The sequence below is a fragment of the Sturnira hondurensis genome, unplaced genomic scaffold, assembly GCF_014824575.4.
Source record: "Sturnira hondurensis isolate 20B ecotype Veracruz unplaced genomic scaffold, ASM1482457v3 Scaffold0016135, whole genome shotgun sequence".
Lineage (NCBI taxonomy): Eukaryota > Metazoa > Chordata > Mammalia > Chiroptera > Phyllostomidae > Sturnira > Sturnira hondurensis.
This window is the reverse complement of record NW_028088766.1, coordinates 1081570-1094288: the sequence shown is the minus strand read 5'-3', so window position 1 is coordinate 1094288 and position 12719 is coordinate 1081570. Positions and strand designations below refer to the sequence as shown.

Here is a 12719-nt window from a genome sequence, read left to right as displayed (position 1 = left end):
ATGGGATGGGAGTAATAGAAAACTGTACTTGAAAAATAATTAAATAAAAAAAAAAAAGATTCCCACTCCTGATTTTGTGGCACCCCAGAGCTGAGACTCACTGCTAAATTTGCCAAATTTCCTTTTCGCCTGGTGGATTTTTTCTGTGGTGAGGATCCATGTCCAGGGTGGAGTGGGCCCCACAGTCACGTCATGGGTTGTGTTAGAATCAAGCTGTATGCTGTTAGCAGGCCTAAGGGGCCGAGGGGACCTCGGGATGCTAGCTGTCTGTGTCCCTCCACCTGCATGGGAGAGGCCTGAGCATTGCTGTTTTACTGTGGAAACAGCACGGGAGGGTGAGAGCTAAACATTGCTGCTCCTGGTCTGCAGGACACCAGTTGGGCAGGGCTCCCTGTGGCATCTGCCTTGCAGCAGAGTCTGCACCTCCAGTTTCACACGCTCCCTGGGCCTGTGCAGGTCACGTGATCCCTCCAGACAATATCCTGCCCCCGTCCTCTGCACTGGGCCCTCCAACCAGCAGCTGGAATTCACATACCTGAAGAGAGAGCTGCCTCTCATGGTCAGTACCAGTCAGCCAGCTTCACTGCCTCCATCTTTGCTGGGGCGGGAGGAAGATTTCTGGGGTGGGGGGCACGCTGGCCAATCCAGAGCTGGCACAGGATGAATAGTATCTAGACATTTATCAAGGAAGGTCTGAGTTTCCCAGTACCCCTCACCCCTTGGGTTGCTAAGTACGTTTTCCTCACACCTCCAGCCTTCCCTGTAGGATGAAGCTCATGAGAAAGTGACTCAGTCCCTTTGCTTCTCCTGTCATTGGGTTGTATCGGCTCCTGCCTGGCAGGGAGGCAGGTGCTGGGGCACTTCTCTAGTGGCATGCCTCAGGTTTTCAGTGCCCGATCTGTCACAGAGGGTGTTTAATCCCAAGTTGCCACAGGACATGGGGTGCTGGGGAAGGGCAGCCTTGGCACACACCCACAGCAGGTGCAGCTCTGCTGTGCTCACACAGTGGTGTCTGTCAGATGCTGCCTGTCACTGGGAGCGTCCCTTGGGTGTGTTTGGTGGGGAGAGTGGCATGTTCCAATCTGATTCCCAGCCAGGGGGCGTTGCCCAGCTGCAGGCCTCCCTGACCCCATTCACCTGTGGGTCTCTGTACTTGGCTCTGAGCCCTAAGGTTAGGAGCCTTTTGGGGGTGTGGCTTCAGGAATGGCCTCCTGGAGGACCCCTTGTCTTTTTCTCTTAGATGGATGAGACAGGTTGCATCCTCTGTAGCTTGTGCAGTGTAGTCCCTGGAGAGGTGATCTGTTTCTTCCCCTCCTGTAAGTACCAACACCAGGTCCATGCCCACTGGGACAAGAGTGGCCTGCTGGCTTGCCTGGCCGTCAGGGAAAAGGTGACTGACCCCTCAACAGGACTTTCCACTTGTAGGGACAGTGAACCCAGAGTTCCATCTGGGATTTCTCGTGCACATCAAACCAGATGGTCAGGCCTCACCTATGGGGCCTTCTCCCACCACTTCAAATCCTTGATGACTACCCAGAAGAGTCTGTGAAGGGCCCTCTGTGCTGGAGGGACTCTCTGGGCTGGAAAACAGGCCTGGAGCAGATCTGTGACCCAGGCGTCCTGAAAGCCTATTCTGAGAAACATCTCTGTGTCCACATGTAGAGCCTCTGAGCGCAGCTTAACTGCAGGAATGGTAGACCAGCTGTTGTGACGTGTGGGCCAGAACCCGGCCCTTCGTCCTGGGCCTTGAGGACCCCAGCTGCCTCTGGCTCCCATGTGCCTCCACCCAGGTGTGTGGTCGTGGTGGGCATGCCCTACCCCAACATCAAGGCTCCGGTGCTCTGAGAGAAGATGGCCTACCTGGATCAGACCCTTGTGAGTGCCTCCAGTGTTCGGAGGATGAGGGGAGAGGGCAGGGAGAGCTCGGTAGCCCTGAGGACTGAGGTCTGTGGGGACTTCCCCCCGCCCCTTGCTGTGTGCCACTGTTTCCTGTTTGCCCAGAGGGATGGCAGTGTCCTCTGTGCCCTCTGGACCCACACATGACATCATCCATCCTATCAGCTGCTGGCATTGTGCCTTGGAAGCTGACTGGTCTTGCTCACAGCCCAGCAGTGTCATTTTCTCAGAATGCTAGGAGGGGGCAGGAAACAGTTCTGATAGGTCATCTGCTTTGCCCTTCCCAGCCCTGGACCCCAGGTCAGCCTGCCCCGGGAAAGGCTCTGGTGGAGAATCTGTGTATGAAGGCTGTCAGTCAGTCTATAGGTGAGCCTGGGACTGCTCCTCGCTATCAGGATGAATCACTGGGGAGGGAAGAAGGGAGAGAGAGAGGAAGAGGGAGGAGACAGGATGGGGTCTGTTCCTGGCCATCTCTCCATTCTGGGGGCTGAGGAAGGGAAAGGGACAGAAGAGCAGTGCTCTGTCTGCAGGCAGGTTTGATCACAGCCCCAACCTGCTCCCGTCCAGGCAGGGCCATCAGGCACCAGAAGGATTTCGCCAGCATAGTGCTCCTGGACCAGCGGTATGCCCGTCCACCTGTCCTGGCAAAACTGCCCACCTGGATCCGAGACCGTGTGGAGGTCAAAGCCACCTTTGGCCCCGCCTTTGCTGCTTTGCGTAAGGTCAGTCCTGCCTTTCCCTTCCCAGCGAACTCCCCATGGAGACCTCCATATAGTCTTTCACGGTCTTTCCCTGTCTCCTCAGTTTCATCACAAGTCTATCCTCTCCTGAGGGATGTCCACACTTGTCTGCCATGCAGATCAGCCCTCTTCTGGAATCACCAGGCCTCCAGGACCCAGGAATAGGCACAGAGGCCAATAGGCAAAATCGAGGTTACTCCTGAACACTGGGTCCTGGCCATTCTTGGGCCCCTCCCAGAAACTGGACCTTTCCTCCTGTCCACCACGGCCCAGTGTCCTCCCTGCCCTGTTTCCTGGCCAGCCTTTCTGGGCAGCTGTGGAAGCTGCACCTTCCACTGAAGCATCTCTCTCCCTGCCTGTTTCTCAGCATCCACTTCATCAGAGGTGACGTGGAGCAGATCTCTGCTTCCACCCCTTTCTCCTCCTCTCCCTTTCCTAGCTCAGATTAGCTGTTCAAGACCTTCACCCTTTCCTCAAAATTAAGGACATTCCCCATTCCCAGCACCCCTGGCATCCAGGGCTCCTCTGCCCTCAGGCTTCTGGTTTCTTCTTCCAACTGCCATCTGGGGATTAAAAAAAAACACCCTGGGAAATCTGCACTGAAGTCACTGAGAACTGGGAGCAGGGCCCTGTGCGCTGCTGCGCCACCTGCTGGCCTCACTCCTTTACTTCCAGGCTGCTCCCTAACCTGTTCAGGTTCTTCTGCACAGCATCCTTATCCCCCTGGATGAGCACCAGGTCCTGCAACTCAGTAGCACCTCTCCCCCTCTCAGCCACCTGGGCAGACTCGGGGACACCTCTTCCCCTGACGCCAGCAATTACACCAAGGGCCATGAGGCTCTCAGCATGGCTACTTTCAGAAACTCTGTGCCCAACAGCCAGGCAATTTTCCCTGTGTGAGAACACCCCTGTCCCGGTCTGCAACAACTGCCCCTATTGACTATACCTCTTCTCTCCCTGACCCCGGAGAAAGGGTCTTGGTCCCCGTGGCACCCGGCCCCATTGCCTGAGACCAGTGGGAGCAGGAGCACAGGCCCTGGCTTGGAGACGTTTGCATTCTGCATGGCTCTAGTTCCTTAATGAAAAGTGCACTGTCAGTTGCTGGCTTTCTGCTTTCTACTGCTTTCTTGATTTGTGCACTGCTGTATCTCAGAGTCTCAGGGAGGAGCAGAGCACACCAGTGAAAGAGGTGGGTGGAACACAGGCACGGAGCCAGGGCCCCTTTCCACACCCCTCAAGAGCCAGCCTCCCTGCTTCTTGAAGAGGGCCCAGCCACAGCCCTGGTGTGCCTCCAGGGTCCCCATCCCTCCAACGTAGCAGGGGCTGAAACACCTGCAGGCCACAGAGCCCAGCCCACCTGCTTCCATGTGTGGGCAAGAGCTTCAGCCTGGGTTTGGGAAGAAGAAGGCGCCGCCCAGCTCCTAGGATTCCCATTCATCTTCGTCTCCCTCTCCAGGAGGCTGTTATGGGGGAGGCAGAGGTGGGATGGAGTCTGACATTCTAGTGAAGTTGCCCCTCCCTGGCCCTGGCCCCAAGTCTTTTCTGAGAGTCGCCTGGAAGGGAAAAGATGGAGGGTAAGGGGGGTGCTTTGGGGCACCAGTTCACCCAGCCCCTAGAGATTTAGAAGCCCCTGGAGACTTAGAAACAAGAAGAGGTAGAGTGTGCATGGCGCACAACCCCCCAAGTCCCCAGAAGGCAGTGGCGCTCCACCTACCTCTGCGCCCAGGACCAGCTTGTTGGAGAGATGTGACGTCAGGCCCCACCTTGGCCTGTGGCCCTCACTGCAACAGGAGAAACCTCTGGTAAGGAAGGATGAAGGAACCAGGTATGAAACCTGCTCCTGGGTGACAACCTCAGGGTCCAGTCACATTTGTCCTCTTTTTCTTCAGCACTGATACACCCCAAAGCCATCAGGTCACCACCGGCTTCTGGAGCTTCAGTCTGTCAGTGGATCCAGCACCAGGGCACTGATAAGAAAATGATTAATGTTTGACAGACACCAGCACAGCCACCCTGTGACACAAAGGGGCACCGACATGCAGCCCCAGTGTGTGAGCAGCCCAGAGTGTTAGGCAGTTGGCTCCGGTCACAGTGCAAAGCTCAGAGGCCAAGCTGGGAGGAGTCAATGGCAGGACTGGTGCCTCACACCCAGGTGTCACCTTTATGCCAGGGTCCCTGTGAAGAAATCTGTAGCCCCAAGGAGCTTAGAGAAGCAGGACTGAGCCACCCCTCCAGGTCCTCTGTTTCTAAAATATCTCAGGTCTGGACCTGAAACATTGTCTGTTCCTTGGACAACTGCCAGAGTAGGAGAAGATTCTCTCTTGTACTTGGAGCTGGAGGAGGCTCTGTCACCTACCAGGATAGAGAGGAAAGTTCCCCTCAGCACGCTCCAAAACCCAGCAGGAACCCACTGCCCAGGCAGCAGAGATGAGGATGTTAGGGTGGCCACCCAGGGTTTCCACAAACACCCAGGGGACAGCAGGGGGCTGGTCTTTCGACACGGGGGTGGGGGGCAGGAGCACCCTGTTGGAGTCTGGTGGTAGCTGGAAGAGGCAGCCCTTTTCTCAGAGCCCTCCTGGAGTGGCTACAGCACAGTCCCCTCACCTTGCTCCTGCTCCTGCTCTTGTCTACCCTGCACTCCCTGTCACTGCGGAGCTTGGCTGTGCAGGTGCCCCCAGCCTGGTGGGTGGACTGCAACAGAGGGGCCCGGCCACTGTAGGGGTCCGCGACTTCCTTGGGAGCTCCCTGGACTGGGAAGAAAGGCTGCTCACGCAGGGCTAGGCTGTGGGACAGCCCTGCCCAGCCTAAGGTTCTGGGGGTCCTGAGGAGCTGTCAGCAGCCTGGCTGAGGAGGGGCTCTCCATGAAGGGGAAGCCGGCTGGTGAAGCCAGGCCTTTGGTGAAGCCTGGCTGCTGACTGCATCTGCCTGGGCTCAGGACCCTCTCCAATCCCCACCCGGCTTAGCTGCCATCTGCAGGGGGGGGGGCTGAGAGTTTATGATATGCTGAATATTTCAATATGACATGTTATCCAACAAGGAATTTCTGCAATACTTCTGGAAGAGGGAGATGACTGGGAGATACATTGAAACGGCAATTCTGCAATTTAAGGAACCGGGGATACTCTGTTGCTATGGTTTTCAATGATTTCACTGGCCCCTCTTATTCCACTGGTGTCACTGGGGGACCCACAGCCCCACCTGCCCAGACGCCCTCTACCCTGGAGGACAGATCTCCAGAGCTCCATGGACACAGTTTGAAAACCACTATTAGTGAACCCAATGGAACAAGATTTAAAATTAGAACTATCCTGCAACTGTAGAATTTATGGCCACTTAACCAAACTACAGAAAATCCTTCAGGGATCCAGAAACTCGGAGGTGCCCTCTAAGAGGGCGCCCTACCCCCACACACGGGCCCAGGAGCCCTGCCTCTGCCCCTGCCTGAAGGAGAAGAGCTGCTGTCAGCTTCCTGGGCACTGTGACCTGGAGAGGCCAAGGTCGGTGGTGGGGGTGGGGGTGAGGGAGCACTGAGCAGCACTGCTGGAGCTAGGGGAGCGGTGGCAGTGGGGGTGCTATTAGCACCCCGTCTTCTAGGTGTGAAACAAGTGTGAGAACCCTGAGGTATCTGAGGAGGAAAGTGGCCCAACTCCCATTCCTGGCTCTGGCTCACCTGTCTCAATGGGCTCGGCCACCTCTGTGGGCAGGCAGGCAGCTCTGGAATGGTGCCTGGGGTGGAGGGGGCAATGCCAGGGCCAGATCCGCTCTGTAGCTGAGGTCATCAGCCACGCCTGGAAGGTCACTCTCACGCACTTGGCCCAGGTCAGGCCCGCAAAAGTAGTTCTCAGGAATCTGCAGGATTAGGTAGGTGTTGGTGAGCTAGGGTGCTGCAGTTTGACCTTGGGGCAGTCCCACAGCTGCTCCTCCCGTGCCAGCTGCTTGCTGACCTGCTGATGGCAGACAGCCAGCTGGGCCTTGGCGGGTTCCTTGCTGGGGTAGAGCTGCAGGACCTTCTGGAAGTCAGCCTGTGCTGAGTCAACGTTATTCACTGCCAGATTGGCCACTCCCTGGTGCAAAAGGCCCTCCTCATTGTTGCTGTCCAGCTCCAGGACCTCATGAGGACAGAGGAATCCACAGTGAGACCTCAGGTCCTGTAGCTTCTCTGGCCAAGACCAGTTTCCAAGCTACAAACCCTCAGCAGGATGCTGGGGAATGTAAATGGCTGGCTCTGCCTGTAAAAGAATGAGTCTTGGGACATTAAATGGAAAAGACCAAGGTCCACAAAGGAACCTCTTTCAGCCCAAGAGGCAGAGAGGGAAGACAGGTCTTCCTCAATGCCCCCAGGCAAGACCAGCTGGCTTGTACTACGTGGAGACCGCAGGTGCCACTTGTCCACTCACTGGCAGAAACTGACCTCAGCCATCGGCGGGCAGAGGTGGGCCCAGAGGAGCCCTCCCTGAGCGTGTCCTCAGGACCATGGCTGCTGGCTCACCCTCAAGCACACAGCGCCTGCTCTTTCACTGAGGGGCTCTGTTCCAGCTTCTCCTCTGAATACGCCTCCCAAGACTCCTCGGCCTGCCATCCCCCAAGGGGAGAAACACAACTGTCAGGGATCCCAGAGAGTCACGTCCAGGGTGGGAGGCAACGTCAGGATGGGGAGGACCTCGAGCCAACTCACCTTTCCCACACTCTGGAGGTGCATTTCCTATTTCAGGTCAGCGTCTGGTGGGAACTGGAAGTTCCCCTTCCCAACACTGCCAAGAGCAGGGCTGTGGGGGCAGAAAAAGCCCCTACACCATCCCATCAGCAGTCAGCCTGCTCCGCACGGAAAAGACTTCCTGTTTCCCAAAAAGTACCTCCGTGTCCCGTGTGGCAGAATCTTCCCTGACCTCCAAACACATTACTTGTTCTCTTACTATCTTCCACACCCTTGCGACAGCTCAGGCTGTGCATACACTGGCATGACTACTCACTGAACCGGCATCTCACTGAAAAATGAGGCAGTAGGTGGCAGGAACAATGCGTCTGAGAAACTAGATGTCGTCAGCACCGTGCATGGCACAGATAAGTGTGCTCCCATAAAGGTCACCAATGAGGGAGTGAACCAATGGAACACGAAAACCTTGATGTGGGTGAGGGAGAGAGTCTGCAGCAGCCATGACTGAAAAGATTATGCTTTGATCCAAGGAGATGTGGACAGTGTTGCCCAGGCTCCTAAACACAGCTAAGAGACCACAATGGCCTATGTTTGGTGTACCCAGAGGCACAGTGAGCACACAGGAGGCTGTGGGGGCAGTGAGCACGTACCGAGGAGAGGATACACAGGCCAGTCATTTAACTCACTGTGGACGTTTAGATCTCTGACCTCGGCTCGCACTCATGCTCTGACAAGCCCACCCCTGACCTGGGCTTGAAGTACACGTGGAATGTTCTCCACTTCCCATGCGCTGAATGGCTTTCTCTAGCCCACTAGGCAGATCCAGACTCTGCACCTCACCCATCTCAAAGTGGAGCTCCTGCTGGTCAAAAATCTGGTCCTTGTAGTGCCCTTCCAGTGCAGCTGGCACTCGAGAAAGGCAATGGACCCAGTGCACAGGTGGGGAGGCGACTGAAGGAGGACGCCATGGGCATCCTTCTGTGGTCTCACCACTTCCTGCCCCCAAGACGCCCTGGTGTGCTCAGACTTGGAGGGATGATAAAAGCGTATGTTCCAATCCCTCTTTTTACAGATAAGAAAAGGCGATCAGAGAAAGGAAACAACCTGCCCAAACCCACCCAAAGACTAAGTATCAGAAACCGAATTAAAACCTGCCTGCTGTTTTACCCTCCACCACAGCACCCTCATGGGCCTGGCATAGCCTTCGCCCCGCGTCCGTATTCCCTGCATGGTTGCCCCGTCTTCTTCCTCTGCTGGGTCGTCCCCCTGAATTTACACCTGCCAGGTGAGGTCTGACCAGGAGGGCAGCCACGCTAGGAGTGAGCAAAGGGGCCCTTGTGCCAAGTTCTCAGGATCTGCCCCCGTCTCAGCTTTGGTGGAGCTGGGCAGGCCCCCCAGATTTCAGGTAACCTCAGGACATGGATTTATTTGCGCCCTGCTCTGCACAGTAAGGACAGGTTCCAGTCAATCCTCCCTCAGCTACTGGAGGCCAGTCCAACAGCGTTAGAAATGACCCAACATCTCTCAGCAGTCTCCTGAACATCCTCCAAGTCCTTAGTGTTGATTAGGGCTCAACTACTTGCAGACTGACCAGTGTCAAGTTCCACCTCCTCAGAGGAAACTTTCCTCACCTCCCTGACCCACAGGGGGAGGCATCTCCCCCCTCCTCTTATCTCTAGGCCCCAACCCTCTCTACTGTCATTTGTAACTGCATGCACATTCTGACCTCCTGGCTCCTTTGGGTTCAAATCCCACCCCATCTCCTCTGGGCACTGCTCTTGAGATAAACATGTCTCTGCCCATTACTGCCTGGAGTCTGAAGAGTAGTTCAGGGCCATCTCTTCCCACCTGAAACCTCCACGTAGCCTCTGTCCTGGAAGCAGTAAGCTGTGTGCAGAGTGAAGCCAGCTGCCCTGCCATTTCCCTTTCCCCTTAAGGCCAGACCCTTCGCTCTGGCTGCACTGTCTCCAAGTGGCAGGAAGGACTGGAGGGCAGCCAGGCCCTCAGCTGGCTCTTTGCCTTGCTCCCTCGCTGGACGCTTACCTCAAACATAAGCGTTACATTGGAAGCGGTTTGCAGAGGGCTGCCTGCCCAACCGTGGGCATATTCTGGCTTGCAGGTGAGGCCAAATGCTTCTCCCAACCTCAGGGTTGCTACAGCAACATCCCAAGCCTTGATGACCTCCCCTTTCTGTAGGTACAGAAAGTGAACAGGTCCTTCCTCCTTGGCAGGGAACTGACTCTGGGCTCTGTGGCCCCAGGGTACGATGCCTGAAGGGAAGCTGGACACTCTTTAGAAACAGGACCGGGAAGGTAGAAACACGTGGCAGCCGTCAGTGCTGTCATCTCAGACCCCTAAACACCAAACCAAAACCAGACCGCTCAACTCTGGAACAAGGACAGTCAAGAAACAAGGCAGCCCCTTCTGAAGAGGAAGTGAGGTGTTCAGAGTGATCAGAGCAAGGAGAGGAATCAGTGGAGTTACCACCGGACTGGGGGAGAGAAAGGAGCAACAGCGAAAGCAGCAGTTTGCACCAAACCATTCCTCCTCAAGCTTCTGAAAACATGGTCCCTGCCTGTGACCTCTCACATCCTCCTGGAAACCTAGCTACCAAGCCTGGTTTTGCCCACCTTTTCCCAGATCAAGGAGAATCTGTCTCTGGGGTCCGGACTGGAGGCACACTTGGTGCCATCCCACAACCGGCCAGTGTAGTGAAGGAAGACTGGATCCCCAGTCATGGGCATCTCTGGGCCTGTGACCTCTGGCTTGATGACCTGGGAGGAAGGGGGAAGTGAGTACCCAGGGAGGGGGCAGAAAGAGGCACAAAACAGCCTGCACGTTTCTGACAGGTACATAGAGGAGTCTCCTGCCTCCTTGTAAATACAGTCAAGGGACCAATGTCAAAGGACTCTGATACAAAGCCTGGCGAGAAGCCAAATAACCTTCCCATCTTTCTTGAGGTGTGGCATGACTTGGTCTGAAAAACTGCAGACAAGCCCTGGCCATGTAGCGCAGCTGGTTACAGTGTCTTCCCCACACACAAACGCTGCAGGTTCGATCTCCTTAAAGTCAGGGCACATACACAAGCAGCTACCAATATGTGGAACAACAAGTAGGTCTCTCCCTTAACACAACAACAACAAAGAAAACAAACCCTGGAGAGAAAAGACCCAAGTTCAAGTTTTCGCTGGATGATCTTGGACAGTCACTCAAACTCTCTAGACCTTATTTGGAGTGATGACCATCTCTATCAGAGTTGTTGGAGGACTCAGTCGGTAAAGTTTATCAGCAGCAAAGGCAGAAGTGTTTACGCTCTATGTTCTCATTATTCCTAAATTCCAGCGACCTTCGGATCAGAGCCCCATTTGGAGATGAGGAGAGGAATGGGAGTAATGAAGTGACCAAAAGACGGAATCTACCAGATCGTGGACCAGCACAGAGGCTGCCAATCAGGCCCTAAACTAGGACTCAGGACATGGGCATTCCTGACTAGTAGGCTACTTTTTAAGTTCTTTATTTCCGGGCTAAGAGTATCTCCCAGGAACTTATAAGCCTGGGTTTCTCTTCCTTAGCATTTATCCAAGGTCCCTCCATGGGCCACCTGGTAGGCCTTTCATTGTCCTCTAAAGGAAAGCTTCTGTGATAGAACAGACAGGATTAACAAGTAGAAAAATTAAGGGAAAGGAGTGGAGGATTAAAGGAGAAATGACACTTCCTGGAATTACAACCTGGTGGAAAGCATCAGGACGCTGGAGAGAAAAGGGAAAGCCACATGCTCATGGGGACAGCAACTAGAGATTCCAAGATCAGGGGTCCGGGTGGGGTGTCACATGCATTTCTGGAGCTGACAGGGACGCTGGAGGTTTGCCCCCTTCCGAGCCGGCGGCCACCCTCAACTCCAGAACAATTCACCTCGCTTCAGGAAGGCCCTGTACACCACCGCCCCCTGCAGGAGCACTGCGCCAACAGCCCGGAGCCTGCAGAGGCGGCCATCCTGTTAAGTGCCTGGACCAGAGGTTTCCAGGCTCGGCGGGAAAGCGGCTGCACTGGGTGCTCCGGGTTCGACGCCCCCAGCAGACTCTGTGCTCCCCCGGCGCCCCCACCCTCACCTTCACCACGCCTTCAGCATGCTTGGGCCTGATGTCCACTCTCTCGATTCCGAGGGGCGCCGGCTGCACCGCACTCCCGGACGCCTTCATCTCCTCCGCGGTCAGGGTGACTCCGAGCGCCGTTTACTCGGGAAGCCAGGCAGTGGGCAGGAGCCAATCCCTCTCCGCCGCCCGCCTGCCCGCCTGGGGTGGGGCCCGGCTTCGCAGCCACCAAGCAGCCCAAGGTTCGAGCACCTGGGGCTCCGGAAGCGCTATCAGCCCGCGGGGGAGCCCAGCTCTGGACGGAGTAGGTGGCGCTGAGCCACCCCGGCAGCCCTGGGTCCACCAGTCGCGGAGGGCGGGGTGGAAGGAGCCAGAGCGCGGGGCGCCGGACCCACCGGGTCGCGGCGGAGAAGTTTCTGCGACGTCGGTTGGGGCTGTAGTGTTGCGCGGACTTACATAGAAGTATTTCTGGTTGTTCCTCCAGTTGGCTGCCTGGCCCTCCTCCCCCCACTCCTGGGATCCTCGGACTCGGGGATGGCCCTTCCCTCCGGCCACGCTCTCCCCCCTACCTCTCGGGATTCCGGGTTCGACCGGATTCTTCCAGCCCCGTCTGGATTCCCCTGGGTGCCCGGAGGCCTTGCCTGCCCAGCGCGACGCAGCCCGTATCCCTGCAGCCCGCGGGTGGTTTGCTCACTGCTGTGTAACGGGAGGTTGTGGCAGCGCGTGGGTCCCTGTAGAAGCCCAGGCGCGCCTATGTATAAATGCGGACGTTAAACACAGGCGGCATGGTCTCCCCGCGTTCCCTGGGCAGGGATACCGGGAACTGGGGAGGAAGACGGGAGGGAATTGGGGTGGGCGGCGTTGGGGGGGGGGGGGGCAGTGAGTGAGTGAGGAGCGCCTACCCCAGCGCACGGAGTTGGACGAGAGCAGCCTGACTTCCCAGAGCTCGGAAGAGGCGCCGCCCTCAGCTCTTAAAAAGGCTTGGAGCAGTCGATTTGAGAGAAATGACCCCCCCGAACTAAGTAAGGGTTCTTAAACGGGGTGAGTATTGAATGGTCCGACCCCCACAATAATGAAACTGCTATCTCGGTTAATATTTAAAACCAAGAAATGGTGTCGACTCACGAAAAAATCCATCGCAGTTTACCAACAGCCGTGGCAAGGTGTCTTTTCTTATTTGTTTCCCAAGTGTTTATGGATCTGTGGAGGGCAGAGCGCCCGTGTGGTGGGTCATAGCTCTGCAGCACCTGGGTACCCGAACAGTTGCTTTTGGACGAAAAGAGAGGGTGTAGAGAGGGTGTTGATTTTGGTAAGCACTTAACCCCAAGTTAGCATGGT

At 56.2% G+C, this 12719-nt stretch overlaps 1 protein-coding gene and 1 pseudogene across 2 annotated transcripts; one reads left to right on the top strand and one right to left on the bottom strand.

Annotated features, from left to right (window-relative positions):
• Positions 1–1828: 1828 nt before the first annotated feature.
• LOC119000668 (putative ATP-dependent RNA helicase DDX12) lies at positions 1829–5179 on the top strand. Of its 2 annotated transcripts, XM_037065765.1 has the most exons (4): positions 1829–1875; positions 2184–2262; positions 2464–2618; positions 4427–5179. In XM_037065765.1, the coding sequence occupies exons 1-4, from the start codon at positions 1852–1854 to the stop codon at positions 4529–4531; spliced, it is 363 nt and encodes a 120-aa protein (XP_036921660.1). In that variant the 5' UTR covers positions 1829–1851; the 3' UTR covers positions 4532–5179. The 2 variants fall into 2 exon arrangements, 1 of the variants encoding a protein (XP_036921660.1); XR_005069372.1 differs by lacking the exons at positions 1829–1875; positions 4427–5179 and adding an exon at positions 2701–2712 and having other exon boundaries at positions 1916–2262.
• A 1948-nt stretch (positions 5180–7127) lies between these two features.
• LOC119000662 (peptidyl-prolyl cis-trans isomerase FKBP4-like) lies at positions 7128–12518 on the bottom strand (annotated as a pseudogene).
• Between the last annotated feature and the right edge of the window lie 201 nt (positions 12519–12719).